At 37.7% G+C, this 19,197-nt stretch overlaps 2 protein-coding genes across 4 annotated transcripts; one reads left to right on the top strand and one right to left on the bottom strand.

The window, feature by feature from the left end:
• Positions 1–247: 247 nt before the first annotated feature.
• On the bottom strand, positions 248–3,562 carry LOC137114332 (putative gonadotropin-releasing hormone II receptor). Its single transcript, XM_067495345.1, has 3 exons — positions 2,178–3,562; positions 1,473–1,677; positions 248–762 (listed from the first exon to the last, which is right to left on the bottom strand). The coding sequence occupies exons 1-3, from the start codon at positions 2,763–2,765 to the stop codon at positions 248–250; spliced, it is 1,308 nt and encodes a 435-aa protein (XP_067351446.1). The 5' UTR covers positions 2,766–3,562.
• Positions 3,563–6,938: 3,376 nt separating this feature from the next.
• Positions 6,939–18,890, top strand: zgc:123258 (uncharacterized protein LOC641502 homolog). Of its 3 annotated transcripts, XM_067495340.1 has the most exons (17): positions 6,939–7,157; positions 8,480–8,590; positions 9,871–10,053; positions 10,319–10,408; positions 10,528–10,661; positions 10,951–11,105; positions 11,199–11,295; positions 11,594–11,695; positions 11,914–11,995; positions 12,137–12,211; positions 12,485–12,538; positions 12,863–12,916; positions 14,330–14,429; positions 15,031–15,111; positions 15,286–15,446; positions 17,762–17,795; positions 18,413–18,890. In XM_067495340.1, the coding sequence occupies exons 1-17, from the start codon at positions 7,104–7,106 to the stop codon at positions 18,448–18,450; spliced, it is 1,605 nt and encodes a 534-aa protein (XP_067351441.1). In that variant the 5' UTR covers positions 6,939–7,103; the 3' UTR covers positions 18,451–18,890. The 3 variants fall into 3 exon arrangements, with proteins under 3 accessions (XP_067351441.1, XP_067351443.1, XP_067351442.1); XM_067495342.1 differs by lacking the exon at positions 12,863–12,916; XM_067495341.1 differs by lacking the exon at positions 17,762–17,795.
• Positions 18,891–19,197: the final 307 nt, after the last annotated feature.

Below are 19,197 nucleotides of genomic sequence, written 5' to 3'. Positions count from 1 at the left end.
TGACCACGAACTTCAATTTAGAACACAGAAATATTAATTTATAATAGATGCTCATGTCAGTGTAGTCTGATCAGCATGTTTAATTTATGAAGCCTTCAGTTTTACTGTAAATAAAATGTTTTTAAATTAACAAGTAATGGCAGTAATGACTGTTTCCACATTTGACTATGACCCAACACATCAGACAGCATAAATAGCATGATTATACAACAGCTGTAAAAATTGATAATAATCTGCTGCGGTTTCCTTATAAGATGCTCTCTGGGCTGGAGGGGTTCAGATCTCTTTCTGTATCATTGTCTGCTGTTAAAAAGCTGCTTCCTGGTGATGTTGACTCTGCTTTGCTGTGATTATCCCTGCACAACGTGAACCTCTCACTCACCTCTCTTTTAGTTGGCAGGGAATTAGAGCCATAGGTGAAAGATTCATTAATAACTGTATTGTTATCCAGGTCTGATGCTGTGATAGCATTACAGTAGTGCCTCCTGATCCCCTTATGGAAGGGAATGGTGAACAGGCCATAGATGAGTGGGTCCAGGCAGGCATTGACAATACCAAAGATAAAGAGAATGTGGGCCAGTGAGTGGGGGACCTTCCCCTCCAGATCTTCAGGAAAGAACCAGTACCACAGGCCTAGCAAGTAGTATGGAGTCCAGCATATTATGAAAGACAAAACAATAATAATGCTCATCTTTAGAGTTCTCATCCGGGCTCTGGGGATGTTATTCTTTGAACACCGCAAATACACTTCACTGGAGGGCACTGGGAGCAGAAAAGATGGCAGAAACAAAACACTCAAACACTTTATACAAAACAGTTTGTGTTTTAAAATGTGTAAATGTGATGTGTAAAATTTACTGTATTGCCTTTTTGCAATAGATTACATTAAAAAAAATATTAACATTTGGAGCGTGTATCACAAGAGCTGCCTGGTAATGCTTTTAGGTTCAGTTCAGCCAAATTTTCCAACAGTTTTAGCTTTATGGTAATGTTTTGAGTTGACTTGTTTGCATACAATTGACTTCAAAACTAATAATCAGAGAGCTTCAAGCTAAATGCTGCCAACAGCATGTTGACATGCTTACAGTGATACTGCTCTGTAATATGCAGTTGTTCGGTAGGTATGACATCTACAGTGTTAGCATATAAGGTTTATGGTGGATCTTAAGAAAATACACGAGTAGTTGTACACATACATGCCTGTTAAAAACTCTTACATTTACACATGGAGCATCCAGTTAGCATCGTCAGCATGCTGGTCATGCATCTGAATTTACCTAACCCTAATTTGAAACACTAACACACACCTAACCTAGACTCCATCAATCGCAACCAATGTTGACTACTCTATTGTACCTGTGTGAGTTATGGCCTTTTATTTGTTTATTTTTACTCGCACGTGGGTCAAACATGCTGTGCATCTGCAGTCATACCACATAAGTGCTAATCAATTAGGCTCATTTTAAACTTACAGTTATCCTTTTTTAGCCGCTTGGAGATCTCACAGAATATCCTGGTGTAACAGGTGATCATGATGACCAGTGGCAGCAGGAACAAACAGGAAAATGTGAACATGTTGTAGGCTGTTTCATGCCAGTGAGTAACAAAACTTCCACGTGTTGTACACTGAGTGAAGTCCTCAGGATGGATGATGGTCACATTGTGAAAAAGGAATATCTAGGGATGGGAAACAATTTTCTAAAATGTTTTTAACCATATGAAGTACCATGCACAGCCTTGGTCATGTCATCATTGTGGTAGACCTGCCAGAGACAGACACTACCTCAGGTTGTGAAATGTAAATATTTTTTCTTATAGAAAAAATATTTTCTTTGAAGCTTTATAAATGTGCTTCACGGACACAGATGCAGCCATGGATCATTATGGTACAGTTAGTACGTTGATGATATTTGTACAAATGGCAAAAAAAAATGTCATATTCTGTATGAACAGAATTGCCTTTGCCAAAAAGAACGGGTATAGTCAACAGCTTTCGGCTTGTCCCTTCAGGGGTCGCCACAACGGAATGTGTTCCATACATTTTTTTTATCCGGGCTCAGGACTGGCACCAGGCACAGGTTAAAAGCTTATTTCTTTCTGGAGAAATTATTTTCACAAAAACCTACTTAAAGCCTGTCTAGTGAAAATCAGTCCTGACCACTGCCCTATGTACTTACCTGAGGAATGGACAGTACGATACTCATTCCCCATGCCACAGTCAGCATTATTCTGTTCCTCTTTCTGGCCGTGTTGATAGCTAGAGGGTTAAGGATGGCTGACTGTCTGTCCAGACTGATCACCACAGTGACAAAAGCACAGGAGTACATCGCCTGCAGCTTAAGAAACATCAATAGCCTGCAGGCAAAGTCCCCAGCAACCCACTGGACTGTGATGTTCCACACGGCATCCACAGGCATCACAATGAAGGTGACCAGCAGATCAGCCATTGTCAGGTTGATAATCAGCACCCTGATGTGGGATTTGTGTTTCCCATTACTGAGTGCTGCCCACAGAACAGCCAGGTTACAAAAAGCAGATATGCCACAGAGAATGAACGTAATGATCACTCTGACTTTGGCTGCTGTGGTGAATGTGGGAAGCTGGAGGGGGCCACATGCTGCTGGCCAGTTGGCAGTCTGCAAGGAGCAGAGACAGCTGGTGTTCAGGTGGTGCTGTGTAGTCAGGTGAAACATGGTCAGTGCAGAGTCACACAGAGTGGTGTTCATATTATGAGGCTTCAGAGGAAGAAGAACCGTTGTTGTCATTCACCTCGAAGACGCACTGGCAAGCAGAAGATGGACATGAGCAGTGTACAAAAAAGGTGAATTAGGGTGCAGAAACACAATCATCCCACTGATAAATAATACAAAAAAAGCCTCATTGGCATTAGAATTTATCACTCGGATGGAAAGTTTAAGAACAAAATGTGAGGAACAGTAAGTGCATTCAGCTACATATTAGTTATTTAGGCAAAAGCACAGACTTGCAATAAGCATTTACCAATTATTCACAAACTCACACACACACAGACCTACTTTCTCCTGCTCTATCAAATTGTTTCCATGTGATTGGTAGCTTTTGATTTATGATGTAAAATAATTACGTATTACTTATTAAAGCCATTTTCTCAGCTGCAGCATGATTTCACTGAATGTCCTTACAATTTAAACCACACATCGTATTCTATTTTACATCCATGACAGTAAAATAAAAAAAAAAACCTCAAAGCATCAAGAGAAGTAAGAAGACACCGAGTCCTACTTTTAATGGTCTAATATGTTCAATACAAATTTGGTTTCCACATAAAATGAATATTGTCCCTATTTATTTAACCTCGAATCAAAGTGGGAGTATAAATGACAAAGAAACAAACTTACCTTCAAATCCAGAGGACAGGGTGGTTTGCTTAGCTTTTTTCGCCGTTTTCGAAACCGAAGTACTTAGCAGGAAAGTCACAGTCGGTGTCACTGTCTTTTTGTTTTCAGTAGGTGGTCGAAAAGAAGATCAACGTGACTTACCTAAACCTGCGCATCTCCAGCGCCTCCACTATCCAGCGCACCCCGTGCAGCCGCTCCACCTATAAGCGCACACCAATCACAGGCGTGTAAAATCCTTTTCCGGGGTGTGGTCTGACCTCAAGCCCAAATTCATGCATATAATCAATGACGAAACACATAGAGATGGCGAATAAATTATGATTCATGTTCACTGTTACAACCCCAAAATTTGTTATGTCAATTACACACAACAATCACCACAAGGCACAAAAATACACATAATATTTCTTTTAACACTTTGCCAGAACAATTTTAATGAATATTAATTGTATAAATCACCGTTTGAATAGTGTGGGGCTGTATCAACTCACCTGGTTAAAGAATGTGCTCCTCTACTTTCGCCTTTTATTAGATTTATCCAGTCTTCTTTGATTAATGTACTCATTCCGTCATCCCTTAAAACAACTTTCGTCTAATTTCTCAGTCTTTTTTCCTTTCTTTTTTTTTTGTCCTTTCGGCTTATCCCGTGAGTTCATGGTCGCCATATCGGATCATTGTCCGCATGTTGATTTGGTTTTTATGCTGGATGCCTTTCCTGACACAACCCTCCCCAATTTCTACCGGGCTTTGACCGGCACTGCACAGCTGGGGAGGGGACACTGTTAGGGGTTCAGTGTCTTGTCCAGAAGCACTTTGACATATAGCCGGGAATGGGGATTGAGCCACTGACCTTGTGGTCTGTGGATCACTGCTTTTACCAACTGAGCTCCATATTAGTATTGTAATATTACTAAAATCATAAACCCAAAATGTAATGTCCATAAAAACAAAAGTTACTTTAGTTTTTGTTTTACAAATTCATGAAAATCCTTTGTTTAAATATCACCCTAACTATTTCACTAACAGATTAAATCAAAACACCAGTATTGGTTTATGTATATTTAGTCTTGAGTGTTTAATTTAGGTGCAAGCCTTGTGTGTGACATCAGATTTTTTGTCTTAATTATGTGGTTCTCTTAGTTTCTTTTTTATTTTAAACTATTTTTATTTTTATGTACATGTATTTCATGTCTTTTAGTAACTTTACACTTTTATATCCACTAAATAACATGCTCACTTGATTTAATACAATTTGTGTTTTAGGGTACTGTGATCAATACATTTTGTATTTTTATTTGTATGGGCCCTTACATCCTCAAATGTATCTTACTTTTTATGAATGTGCTATTCAAACTGCAAATTATAGAACTAAGCTCATGTCTGTCTTTCTAAACAAAGTTGAACAGAACATCAACAATGAGAGGCAATGGCATCTGAATAATAAAACAATAGTTTTATCCTAATACCAACATTTTTAAAGTACTCTGGAGGGTAGTAGTCAATGTTTACATTATGTATTATTTAGAAAACTGGGACTTCCTGGTAACAGATAAAAATGTCTTGTTAAAGTTTCCATTCTGAGTCTTTTGACCAGTTTAAAATGAACTATTTTCATGTCAATGAAACTAGAGCAGGAGAGGTCTTTATACAATAACAATCCTTTTAACAGAGAGAACAAACAAAGCACTTAAAAATCACTGTTGACATCTGACTCTGCTTCAAGACAGCCTGATTATTGAATACATTGGTTAGTAACAGCTAAATGCTCCACATATTTAGGTCAAATTTATACTGAAGATGTGTAGAAAGAATGCAGAAAGCATTTTTAAAAGAAACTGACTTTTTTATCAAGTAAACTCTATTACTTAAGATATATTTCTTATGTGTTGCCTTGTGTGCATTTTGCAGGATCTGTTTTGATTTACTGAGGTGGATTAATTTCCCTGGATCCAATTTAGTGTTCAAGACACAACCAGGAAGGAAGGGAACATGCTGACCCAAAACCGGTTGTTATTTGTCAGCCTAGTCCTCACAGTCACTTGCAATGGAAAAACTGCCTTTATAATGTCAAGTACATGTTGCGTTTTTCTTTGAAAATCACATTTTGATGTTTACAGGTCACACGTCAATGAAATAAAAAAAAAAACTGAAAATATTAGGGTCACAAATTATTACAATTCATGCACTGGAGGAGCAAAAAGATAAAACATTTAAACACAACAACAACAGAAATTTCTACCACCAACTACAGTATACTTTTGGTCTGCACACTGTGATCAGGCAGAGAGAGAAACAATAAAGATGGCTGGATCCCAGTTTTAAGACTTTATCTCCACAAATAATGCAAGTGTCACATTTTTAAGCAAATACAGAAACCCTAAGTTAGGCTAAAGAGTGCCATTGTGTGTCACCAGATTCTAAAATGTTTTATCTAATGAACAAAATGTACAAATGTACAAACCCTATTTTTGGAAAAGTTGGGACTCTGTGTAAAATGCAATACAATGATTTACAAATCATTTCAAACCTAATTTTCATTGTAAATAGAACAAATACAACATGTCAAATGTTAAAACTGAAAATGTTGATTGTTTTTTAATACATGTTTGCTCATATAGAATTTGATGCATGCAACACATTTCAAAAAAAGTTGGGACAGGCAACAAAACACTGGAAAAGTTGTGTAATACTAAAGAAAAAAACTCTGGTGGGACATTTCCCATCATTCCCATTTGCCTGCGGGATCCCAAGGTACTGGGCAGTAGTTGAATTGAACTGCTCCCTTCTGGCGGTCCTTCATGATCAGGACTGTCCGGCCTTTATTTAACCATTCAAGATGGGTTCCATCCATTAGTAGTTTGTTCATTTGTCCTGATGCTCATGGAGTGAAGTTAGCTTCTTTAACAGGTAGGTATGGATTGTTTAAGGGGCCTGGTGCTGTCCAGCTCTTCGTCTCTTGCAAGAACTCTCCCCACCTCCAACAGGGCATCCCTCTGTTGGATGTCTTCGTGTTACCTTCAAACTCCTTCCCCGTGGAGGATAATGCTCCTTAAGGCTTTTGTTAAACTTATAGCCAAGCATCTCAAAGATCACTATTGCTCAGGTGTATATCAGCCTATTGGTCTTACTGATAGTTGTAGTAGGGATTGTTGGTAGTGCTGCGTTCACATTCTCTAATAGACCTTTGAAAGGCTCTTTACTTATTCTTGGTAAACGGCCACAGAGGTTCCAGATGTCCTATTTTGCCATGATCTTCAATCTCACTGTTAAAGCATAGTGAGATTTTTGTTTAAAAGGTGACAAAACATGCATAAGACATTTCATTATGCTTAAAAGGTATCTTATGTATCTCTGTTTATTTATTATATAATTTTAGGATGTGAAATATAAGTCAGCCAGTGGAATAGAGTTTACAGCTATATGTGTAATGAAAGGATGGGACATGTCACATAACACAGTTTTGTAATAGGATTTTAATGCAAGTGCAATTTCGTGTTGCGGAGACGCTGCGAAGTGAAACAGTCTGTGGGCAGAAACCAAAGGCTCAGCGCGTCATGTGTCACGAGCCAATACAGGAAGTAGCTGTTAGCGACAGGCAGGCTAAATGACAGCTAACGTTATGAAGACACGGTTAACTTAACGTTAGCAAAAAAAAGTGGCTCCTTGACATACAGAAGTCAATTAGTGTTAACGCCATAAGACTGACAACAATCGAATGTTACCAAAATGGAAGGAGTCGTCAAAATCGTTATTTTGTCAGTCGTTTTCATGGTATCACAGGCAAGTTTCGAGTTTCTAATAACGTTACTACATCTGAAGTGGCTGTACTTTAGTTAGCAGTGAAAGGCCTGGTCTCATATTTTGTTACCTATGACTTGCTAACTGTTTAGAATATATAATTTGTTTAAAGTCGGTACGATACTAATGTGTGTATCATAAGGACTATGTTTTCTACTATACAACGAGGCAAATGATTCCGACCACTGTTGGAGCTAACGCTATGGTTAGCTGGAGGTAGCATCGCTAAAGCTGGAGGAAACTTAATAACGTTATGCTATACTAGAAACACTAGAGAAAACTTTACATTGGATGACATTATGTCTCACTTCACTCGCAGCCCGTTTAAATATATTTTAGGTTACTGGGTTGGCCGAGGTGGATTTCCCCGATGTCATCAAGGAAGTTAAGGTTTCACTGTGAATATGCCATTCAGCTGCTCAACGAACAGACGATTTATCTCTGTGATTAAATTCATGTCGGTTTCACTCATAGTGATCCACAAATGCTAATTAGATGCCTGCGGAGACTCAGCCTTAGCTGTCACACCAGTTTAATCTGTTGATGTCTATTCTCTGCTTTCTGTTCCCTTGTTGCTCGAAGCTCGTTAGGGCTCAGATGTTTTCGTAAACTCAATAGGCCGATAAAGATTTGTCTCCCCCTGTCGTTTGCTTAGTGTATTCACTCTTACACAGCTGAAAATAGCTGTGGTTCTTTGACCCCTCGACGTGACAGACTAGTACATGTGCATTTGTTTACAAGCTGAAGCTGTTAGTGAACCAGCAAGGAAAGCATCAGTAGACAAACCATTATCTGAAGTAACAGAACACTTTGCTGCAGTATAACAAAGTTGTATCTTGAAGTAAAAGTGCAATTTCCATTCTGAGTGCCAAAGTTTATAGAAAGTAAACAGCTAGTGAACTATTAGAACCTTGCAAAAATTTGGATTACGTTGACAAAAAGTGAAACTAAGGTGGCGAGCTAAAGAATACTGCCACCCACGCAAGAGTACATATTACCAGCTTGAATTTCCTGTTAGCGTGTTATTTAGAAAGTGAGCTACCTATGTCTGTTGACGTGTAGTTGATCAAAAACTAAACCTTTACTGACACAACAAAACGTCAAGAAACACCACACAAAGTGTAGCAAGCCAGCTATTAAGTTATTATTTACTGGTCCAACAGCGTGAATGCCCGCTCGGTATGTGTTGTCTGTTCATAAAAAAAAAAAATTAAAGACGTAAACAAAGAACTTATTTTCATGTAAACACATCAAAGCTTAATGTTAGTGTTTTAAAATACACATTACATTTTTTTCCCCAACAGATAAGCTGCCAAGAAGCAGTCTTGCACATTAGCAGTGGTCCTACTTATAAGGAGTACTGCATTGTCTACAATCGCTCATGGACCCCTCTAAAACCAAGCCTTGACACTGCTGTAAGTTTTTTTTTTAAACCTTTTAAAGACTTATTCTATGGTGATTAGTTAGAATCTGGACTGGAAAGTAATTGATGTTTCACTAAGTTGGCTATTTCTTTCATTTAATTTCAAGGTTCATGCTTTTGTCTGTCAGTGCGAATACTTACTTGTTATTGTGCCAATTTTAAATTGGCATTTTTTTTATATGTATGCTAGTAAGATAAGAGACATCAGAAACCGGAATTAATTTCCTTTTATGGACAAACACACATTGTCGAGTAATTCTAAATCATATTCTGCTTTTGTTCTGCTGTTGTTACAGTAGAAAAGAAGTAGAAATTAAGTTGTCAACTGCCAAAGTTGCCATTGGAGTAGTCAACCTTTAGATTAATAATCTCAAATAACAAAATATCACTTATTACCATTTTACATCATGTTATACATAAATGGTAAAGGGTCTGCACTTATGTAGCACCTTTTTCTTACCCATTGGTACTCAATCCACTCTACACTGCTTCTCATTCACCCATTCGCACTCACAATCACACTTACACCGATGGGGGAGCTGCCATACAGACCGGAGGAACCGGGGATCGAACCATCAACTGTGGGATTGTGGATGACCACTCTACCTCCTGTGCCACAGTTGCCCCAACATACTGGCGGATACCACACTAATTAATGTGTTTACCATACCTATTTGCAATGGAACAAGTAATGACTATGTGCTTAGATCAAATTATTTGTGTTGTTTATTGTGTTAAAAATCCACTCAGTGTTTGCATAAACATGTGGGGGCACGACATGCCAAATTATTTAAATAAGAGGGACAAGAATTTACATTTAGTCATTTGGCATATGCTTTGCTCCAAAGCGACTCACAAGTGAGGTACAAGGCAAACAAAACTAACTCTAGGAGAAAACGTCAGAGCAAAATGCTATCAGAAGAAGTGTTTCCATTTTTTGGGATGCAAATGCAAGAAAGAGCAGAAAGGAAGTTTTGACAAGAATCTGTTACATCTGTGGTGAATGCATGAGAAATGTGTATGTGGTATTGTTAGTTGGATTTAACATTTTGCTTCTAAAACCTGGAATATGTAGCATAAGAGTGTCACAAGGGCCTGTCCTCGCCCTTTTATACAAAAGAATAGGTTAAATAGATAAGACAGAAAAGGGGCTGTTAGTTTTAATCTAGGACGTTACTCTCAGAAACTATTAAGACTGTAAATGTTATGTCTCTTAGATTGAAAATAGGAATGTTAACACTTTGCTAATAAAGACTATTTTCACTTTTGCAGGAGCAGTATCCACTGCTTAATATGATTTCAACTGCGCTGTGTAATGGCTCAGGACTCAGTCCAGATGTGGTAAAGGGGAAAGCTTTGGTGGTGATGAGAGGGGAGTGTGATTTCAGCCAGAAAGCTCTGAATGCTCAGAGCTTAGGAGCGACAGCTTTGCTCATTGCCAGCAACCATAGTCTGGTAGGCCATTTACATCATTCTTTTTTTTTAATGTAATATCTTAATAACCTTTTTTTATTTTTTTTAACCTTTAACCTGCCATCTTAACATAGCTGTTTTTAATGCTGTGCAAGTTTTCTTGTTCTTATCATTATGAACTGTGCAAGTAATCTTTGGCTTATTTGTTTGACAATATATGGTGCACAAAATGACAAACCAAAGTTTAGTTTAGAAATCGTACCATCTGTATTTATAAAAATGTCTTCTGTGCTATGCCACCTTTTAGATGACCCCATCAGCTAATGACTCAGAGTATGCAAAGATCCATATTCCTCTGGCTCTCATGAGGTATAGGGATATCCTGGATGCACAGCAGGTCAGACAGTGTTTATTGTTTCTGATGCTTTTGTATTGCTGCTTCTCTTTATGTAAAGGTTTATTTTATTTAAAAAGATAAAGGTGTTCATCAAATGTTAAATCTGTATATGTCATCAGGTGTTTGGTAATGACATGGAGGTGAAGCTCTATGCTCCACCTCAATCAAAGATTGATCCAAGCATTGCAGTCATTCTGCTGATTTCCATTGTCACTGTCGTTCTGGGCGGCTACTGGAGCGGGGCATGTGAAAGGTGAGCTAGAGCACTAGCATGCGAAATACACACATTTAATGTAGAGCAAAGGTAACAGAAAAACACACGGCCTTAATGTTGCCTTAACTTTTTGTTTGTCTACTATTCAAAATAAGGAAGATCGATGGCATGAACTTTCCATTTAATAATGCATACCATTTATGCAGTGTTGTGCATTAAACTGTATGCTAGAAATTCAGTGGTTCAGTACAGTGAATAGTTCTTGTTTTTTTTTTCAAATACAGTAGATATGGGGAAAAGCATTCAAATGTATTCTGTTTGTTAAAAGAGAGCGGCTAAGTGGCTGTGCAGCCGGGGCAGGAGGGGGAGAAAACAAAGCAGACACAGGAGAACTTTCTCTATACTCTCCTCTGAAAGTGGTTATATTTGTGGCCCTGATGTGTGGAATGCTGGTCCTTATGTACCTTTACTACAGTGTGCTTGGTGAGTAGAGAGAAAATACAACTCGCATGTATTCAAAGAAGCAATATTATCTTAAGTTTTGCAAATGTGCTCTGTTTCCATTTTTTTCCCCAGTTTACATCATCATTGCTATTTTCTGTCTGGCATCTGCCTCTGCATTGTTCAGCTGTTTTGATGCGGTGTTGGAAAAAATTGGTTGTGGCACTGTAAGGTATGAGTTTTATTCTTTCCATAACTCACATTTTCCACGGGTGTTTTGCAAACCTAAAATAGATAGAAGTTCTATAAGAAACACAGATGGTGGTATCACTTCATAGAAATCTATCACATAGAAATAAAAAACCTTACTGGACAGATGTGTCAATACTGTGTGAGGAAGCAAAAGTAACAGGAAATGTTTTATTTCTGGTTTCTGGGTAATCATGTTGACATTGGTGTCTTACTCAGAGGCAGTTGTGCTGAGTAAGTGTTTTGTTTTGTTTATTTGAGTGTGTTCCTGTTTCTTCTAGCTTCTCCATTAAAAATTGGAACTTCTCTGTGAGGTCCCTCATTCTGGCTGCTGTCTGCATTACCATTGCTGTGATATGGGGAGTCTACAGAAACGAAGAAAGGTACTGTCAGGACAAACACACGAATAGAACCTTTGTGTCTCAGTCACATGTAGCAGATACTGTGAAGAATCAGTTTGTTGCCTGTTTGTTTATATAATTAATTGGGTGAAACTTGCCATATGTTTTGTAGCAAGACATTGAGGTAGACTGTTCTACTAGATTTTAAAACACATTGCAAAATGAAAACACAAATAATAGGAGCTTTTCGTTTCCTTTAGCTGGATCTGGATTTTGCAGGATCTTCTTGGCATCGCTTTCTGCCTCAACTTTATGAAGACCATATCACTGTCCAATTTCAAGGTATCTCTTCTTTATTATTTGCTAGATTTTCTTTCATTCTTTCTTAAGCTTAAGAAGTACCTATACTAACATTTTATCTCATGTGTCCCAGATATATACTATGACAGATCTTTTTGCATTTAATTTCCTTTTGTCTCGTAGATTTGTGTGATTCTGCTGAGCCTTCTGCTTGTATACGACGTCTTCTTCGTTTTTATCACTCCTTTCTTCACAAAGGTACAAGTCTATTTATTTTTGGTAGAGTGGTACTAAGGTGACAGAGTGGGTAATTCAGTTTTTACTACTTTTATGGCCAACCAGGTTTTGCCTTAAGTTAATTAAAAGCTTTATTTGAGTAACTTGCTAAGGTAACTGCACACAACTACACACAGGGAAAATGTTTTTGCAGCTCTGGTGTTGCCATGTAATGCCACATAAATGCATGGTGTTTTGATATACCGAAATGAATGAAAAGCATAACATAAACAGCTGGCGTTTCTTTGTCAACAGGATGGAGTTAGCATTATGGTACAGGTTGCTCTTGGCCCAGATGCTGGAGAGAAGGTAAGTCCTGCTGCATTGTTTCCAATCTTGAAGGGAAACTCCACCAAATTGTCTAAATATTTCAGCAAAATATTTGCTGAAATATAAGGTTCTGCATTTATTTCTTATACCTTTATTGATGAAGCATCGTCATGTTCAACGAGAACAGAGTGCGGCTGAAGTCCTAATGAAAACCTAAACACTTCTATTGGTGGATTTTCCCACAACTTTGTACTGCCTTTATTAACATCCTGACTGGGCTGCACAGCTTGTTGATTATGCCCAGAGGGGAATAATAGGCTGATTGACTAACTGTGCACTGGGGTTGGGTGGGCTCTGTCGTAGACGCAAGGTAACATGGTGGAGATCCCTGCTGAACCCCAGGCTCCCTCTGAGAAAGTAAGGCTTGACTTATCCATGCATGCCATTTTAAAAAAAAAACGTTGACTACAGGAGCAGTGATGCTCTTATTTACGTGTATATATACTGTATGTTTATTACTTTTTTCTTAGAAAAAATAACAGTTGATGGGTCAAACACCTAATCCTTTCACACAACTGAAATGTCAGGCAAGAACTTCAGGAATATTCACCTGAGTTTGAATGTTGAACACAGCAGTTCTAATTAAGCTGAATTCATCATTGTTCACTTATTAGTTCTACCACAGGTTCATGTTTTTGTTTTGTGTAGGGACGTTTTTGTATTTACATTCCATTTAAGTAAGATTTTTTTCCCCCAGATTTTCCCACTATCTTCTTTGCATGAACTCTTTGCTTCAGGTCCTTACCCAGCATTTTTATATGATTAATTTCAGGACTTTCACTTGGCTCTTCTAACCATTACATTTCTTTTGCTTTATTATTCTTAGGTAGAATAACATGTTTAGGGTTGTTGTCTTGCTGCATGATCCACTTTCTATGTGTTCTGAGTTTCAATTCACAGATGGATACCTTGACATGTCCCTGTTGAATTTACTTGTAAAATGTATTATATATACCTCCATCAATGGTGGGAAGCCATCTTTAGTACAGAGGCAGCAAGCAGGCCAAATTTAAGATGTTGCTTTCACAGATGGGAAAAGATTCTCTCCTTGGATTTTACAGATTTTAACTGGATAAGGACAAAAACAGCACAGGGAGAGAAAGGGCAAAAAAGGGGAGAATTTAACATCTGAATTTAAAAAAATCCACAGAGGAAAGTAACTTATTTGAATTTCTACGAGGCTCTTTGTGTTAGTTAAATTTTCTGTCAGACTTTGTTTTGAAAATGACGTGACATCACCCCTTTATCGAGCTCTCATTTCGTTCAGCCTTTCGCTCAGATGCCTGTTCCTGTCTGCAGCTTTTTGTAGCGCACATGTGCAGTTGAAGAAAGTCCATTAGAAACCTGTGCTGTGTATAGATGGCAAAGAAATCGGGCATTCTCAGAATCTACCTGGGGAAAACAAGTTTCCCTAATACCAGATTTCGGAAACCAGCTCATATTATTACATTAATAAAATCAATGTCGATGTAAACGCACTCATTAATGGAAGTACCTAGTTCCACTTCAAAATAATTGATAATTCTGTAGGTTCATAGGCTTCTGCCACACACGAATATTTATTCAATTTTTATTTTATTTATTTCTTTTTCTCATTTTTTTTTGCTTGAGTTCTATTTATTCTGATTAAGAACATGCATGAAAAATATTGTTGTTTTGGGCCATATTTACGCAGAGACAGAGATTATTAAAGCTGTCAAATGACATTGTACAGCTCTTGTATTTCTTCTACTGCCCCATTTAAACAGAAAAAACATTTTATTTTTCCAGCTTCCAGTGGTGATGCGTGTCCCACGGTTTTCAGCTTGGGCTCAGAACCTGTGTGGGATGCAGTTCTCTATTCTTGGTTATGGTGACATCATTGTTCCAGGTGAGGTTAAAGTGTCACCATCACCGGTTACTTAAACTTTCTTTAGTTAATATTTCATAAAGAAACAGTTGCTGCATATGTCTGTATAAACACTGTACAAAGACAATTAACATGTAATGTACATTACGACAAACTAAGCTCCTGTCATGTCAAAATCTTAGCTGGATACAGTAAGCGTGGTTGGATTGAGTTGGTTAGAAACCTATTTTTATTGTATTTAATGGAAATTGCAGATAAATTAGTCAAAACTGAAATTTTTACACTAAATAGAACTGTTACATGCATAGACAATACAGAGGCTACACTTTCACAAACTTTGTTGAAGTTTCAGTATTTTAACAAATCAAGACACAATGGTTTATGCAGTGCCATCTTGTCATATAGAGTATAATTTAGATTGGATGAGGTGTATGTAATTATGTAATTAAAGTAGTTTGAATAAACATTAATTTGTTGCTTTCTTTTGCTTAAGAAAACCAAATGTGTTAAAAAGGCAGGAGACAAATGGCAGCATTAGCCCAGAGCTGAGGCAGACTAAACAAAAGTAAGCATTCGTAGTGTGATGTATGACTCACCCTCTGCACCCTGAATGATCCAACAGGTCTCCTGGTGGCCTATTGCAGCAGGTTTGATGTTTGGACCAACAGCAGGAAGAAGATCTATTTTGTCAGCTGCTGCATAGGTACATTATAACAGATACATTTTACATTCATGTTGTTTCTTGTCCTAGTCTTTATTTTTTGTAAATTTAGGAATTTACTGAAATACTGATGGGTGATTGAATCTGGATGTTGTGTGAGTTAATATTGTCTCTTTCCTTCTGTTTGTATTTGTCTATATGTCTTATTTCTTGTAGCCTATCTGCTGGGAATGATGCTGACATTTGCTGTGATGCTGCTGTCAGGAATGGGTCAGCCTGCTCTACTTTACCTTGTGCCTTTCACCCTGATAACCTCTGCTGTGGTGGCCGGCTGCCGCAAAGAAATGAAGCAGTTCTGGACAGGAACCCCATATGAGGTGAGAGGACAACACAAAGAATCCAGTGATTTTTAGACACAGTTGTGCCCAGTACAGGTACTTGATACCTTTGATTGTTCTTCCTCTATGGTCTACATGCAGCAACACACGAGGTGAAAAGAAGTTTTTAGACATTTGTGAACATTAGATAGAATTAAAAATCACTACAGTTCACCAAAATGACCAACTCTAGGAGCACTTGGAGTTCGAGACCTTTACTACACTGGCCAGAAAAAGTTTGGAAACAGCGACTTAAGTTTGTATTTCTATTACCTTTTGTTTGTTTTATCTGTAAATGGATCACATATCACCCCAAAAAAGGTAGTTAATTTTAAAGCATATTTGAGCATAGAATACTTAGCAACCCCCCTCCCCCAGGTGTTAAAACATTTTAACATCAGGTCATGTCCAGTAAACCAATATTATGAGTTTATATTTGGCTCCTCTTCCACAGTTAGTGACCTGCCATTTTCAGTATAAACTAGAACACAAAATAGAACAAAACAGCTATAGTTGTCTTGAGAAAGGAAGGTTATTCTCTGAGTTATGGCCAAGGAATTAGATTTCTTAAAATGTCTACACTATAATCTCTAGAGTTATGCTGCAACTGGATCCAAAAAGGACAGAAGAGGCAGTCGAAGGCTCAAGTGCACATCTGCCCAAAAAGACAAGTACTTACTAGTGTCTTCTTTGACAGATGTCTTACGGCTCCTAATTTGGCTGCATCATTGAAGAAAACAAGAGAGAACAAGAGAGAGAAACCCTACTATTGTTGGCAAATAAAAAAAGGTAGCAGGGGGATAGGATAAACAAACTGGGGTTTTTAGATGCCTAAAATTAAGTTTTAAATGTGTTTCTGGTGAAAAACAAATATCTAAGACTGAGTGCTCATGAAAAGATGATAGATGTCTGCCCGACCAACACAGCAGGCCTTTAGCAGAAGGCCTGGGAGAAAATCACCCAGTAAATCACCCACAGCTTTGTCAGGCAATTATTGCTGCAAACCTGACCATTATTTTGTCTTCAAATAGCCTTAAAAAATGAATTATTTGTTTTTTTGTGTGGATTGTGATTCTTTAACAACCATCTGATTGAATAAAACCCAAACAACATAATAGAAATAAAAAAGTGTGTAGATGTTTCCAAACTTTTGGAAACTTTTCTGTACAGTGTATTTATTCCACACCCGTGCAGTGATCTATCCCTCAGCATATTTGTTTGGGTTTAGCCCATGGTGTACTTTTTTGTTCAATTTCCCAAATAAAATAGACAAAATGTCACTTTGATCCTATCAGGATTAATTCTACACCACAGGTTGCAGAATGCGTATGACCACCTTACTAAGCCGTTGTATGTGATAAATGTGATAAAAATATGAAGCCGTGTTTCAAACCAACCTCTGTTCCCAGTTTTAAAACCTGACAGAACAAGCATTTGTAATCTACAAACTACTGTGGAAGTTCCTGCATTTATTGAATTTACCTGATCTTTACTGACCTCAGCATGTATTTCTTTAATGTTTCTTTACATATGTTACATTTGACAAATTTTTAAAGCAATTATATTTTCAGATTGCTTCCAAAACTTGTAATGAGTCATTGAACATAGTTGTTGCTTGTATAGTAGGAATATTAACTGGCCGTGATTTGAGATTTCCTTGTATTGTTAGTAAGTCACGTTTGTAGTTTAAGAGGTTTTGAGTACAGCACAGCAGGTGCTGGTGTTTTACCTCAGTTGAGTTTCAACTCTATACAGGTTTATACATCCAACTGCATTAAAATGAATTAAGTGCTTTCTGGAAGTAAGGAAATTGGAATAATAACCAAAAGCTCTGTGTGTGTGTGTGTGTGTGTGTGTGTGTCTGTGTGTCTGTGTGTCTGTGTCTGTGTCTGCGTGTGTGACATTATGGGGACTTAAATCTGACAACAGTTATTTGTGGGTACAAAGTTTTTCTCATGGGGACAATATACTGGTTCTCATGAGAAAATAATTGAATTTCGCTGTGATGATCTGCTTTAGGATATCGGTATGTTTGGGGTTTGGCACGTAATAGATTAGGTCACAGACACTTTAATCCAAAGAGACTTACAATGACTAGCAGACACTCGGAACAGCTTTGAAGATGAGTGACCTACCCAGGGACACTTCAACATGTAGTCATGAGGACCAGGAGTGAAACCACTGATCTGTGGTTCATGGACGTCTGCTCTACCAACTGACCAAACTTAATTTTAGTTTGTGTGTGAGTATTAGTTTTAGAGAGAGATAGAACGGGGAAAAGAGATACAATTCTGACATGGCTTCATCTTCAACAGGTTTTGGACTCATCCAGGGATCCTTTGTTGCCAGGTGTGCTTCACTCTAACCCAGACCTCTCCTTTGCATCTCTCCTGCCATTTTAAAGTGTTGCTTACTGCAGTGTTTTACCTTCTCTTACCAGCTTCTTTTTATACTTTTTTTTGTTGACATAACTCTTGATATAAAGAACTTGGACACAACAAGTGTTTTGCATTACCTGGCCACTAGTCGTCTAGTTGATTGAAAACAATCTTGCGATATGTCTGAAAGTTCCTTAGCCAGACTCCAAAGTGGTCTCGTTATGCTGTGGCCCTGGTAAACCATAACCTTCATTTCTTTATTTCTTCAGTTTGTTTCATCATTCTCTTTCTCTACTCATGTGTCTTTTCCAATTAACGAGAATTAATAGTCTTACCACTCCATCCTTCCTGCAGTCACCAACATGTTTATGTCGATTTCTGCATGTTGTGGCTTGCCGTTACTCTGGGAGAGCTGTGGCATGGATTTGGGGATATGTTGTCTATGTGGTTTAGTATTTGTAGAATGTACCGCTCATTTGCGGCCGTACATGCAGTACACATTATATATATTACAACTGTTATCAAAGCTTTTGGTGATTTAAAACATTTTAAACAAAACTAAAGAAACTTTTACTTTTTTCTCTATAGAAGGAAGAACTGACTCCTCCATAGGACAAAGATGCTGACTTGCAGTGCTGAGTATGGACCCAACAGCTGGATCTTTTTAAAAACATTTTAATATTTGCAAAGTAAGGGAACACATTATTGATCAATAGATTTTTACAACAATCTTGGCTCATTTTGACTGCTGTAAATGGGTAGGAAGTTAATAAATACGTAAGCGCAACAGGTGTTTTAATGCTTGTTTTGTACCTGGCAGATCCTTTTAGGTTCATGTTCTGGAAATGCTAATATCTTTGCCTTGTGATGATTGCATACAACTAAATGAGACAGCACTTTATACTGTTATTATTTAGCTTAACAGTTGTTTCATTATGGGTACAATGGGGTTCGGTGTTTAAATTCCTACAATATACATTTTGATATGTTTTGGAGCTTCTGTGCAACCTGTTTATATGATGTGATTTCTTTCATTGCCTTATATTAAATGAATAACTTTTGTTTACATATTTATGTCTTTTTTGGCCTCATGAAATTTCCTCAGATTCTTTAGTGAACTGGATCTCACAGTAGATAACAGTGACCTGCTCCTGTCGAGGAAAAATAAATATTACAGATGTAAAATCTGTGAATTTAAAGGAAACAAGTTTTTAAAGACGCGTGGAAGTGCTCAGAATTAACACATACCCCACAACCCAAAAGAAGTTGTGACAGTGTAAGATGTATTATTATTTAGTATTTATATACTATTATTATTATTCACTTGTGCTCAACTTAACAAGGGCTAATAGTGTACTTGATTGAACAATGGT

This window comes from Channa argus, chromosome 2 (assembly GCF_033026475.1).
Source record: "Channa argus isolate prfri chromosome 2, Channa argus male v1.0, whole genome shotgun sequence".
Classification (NCBI taxonomy): domain Eukaryota; kingdom Metazoa; phylum Chordata; class Actinopteri; order Anabantiformes; family Channidae; genus Channa; species Channa argus.
This window is presented reverse-complemented; position numbering and strand designations above follow the sequence as displayed.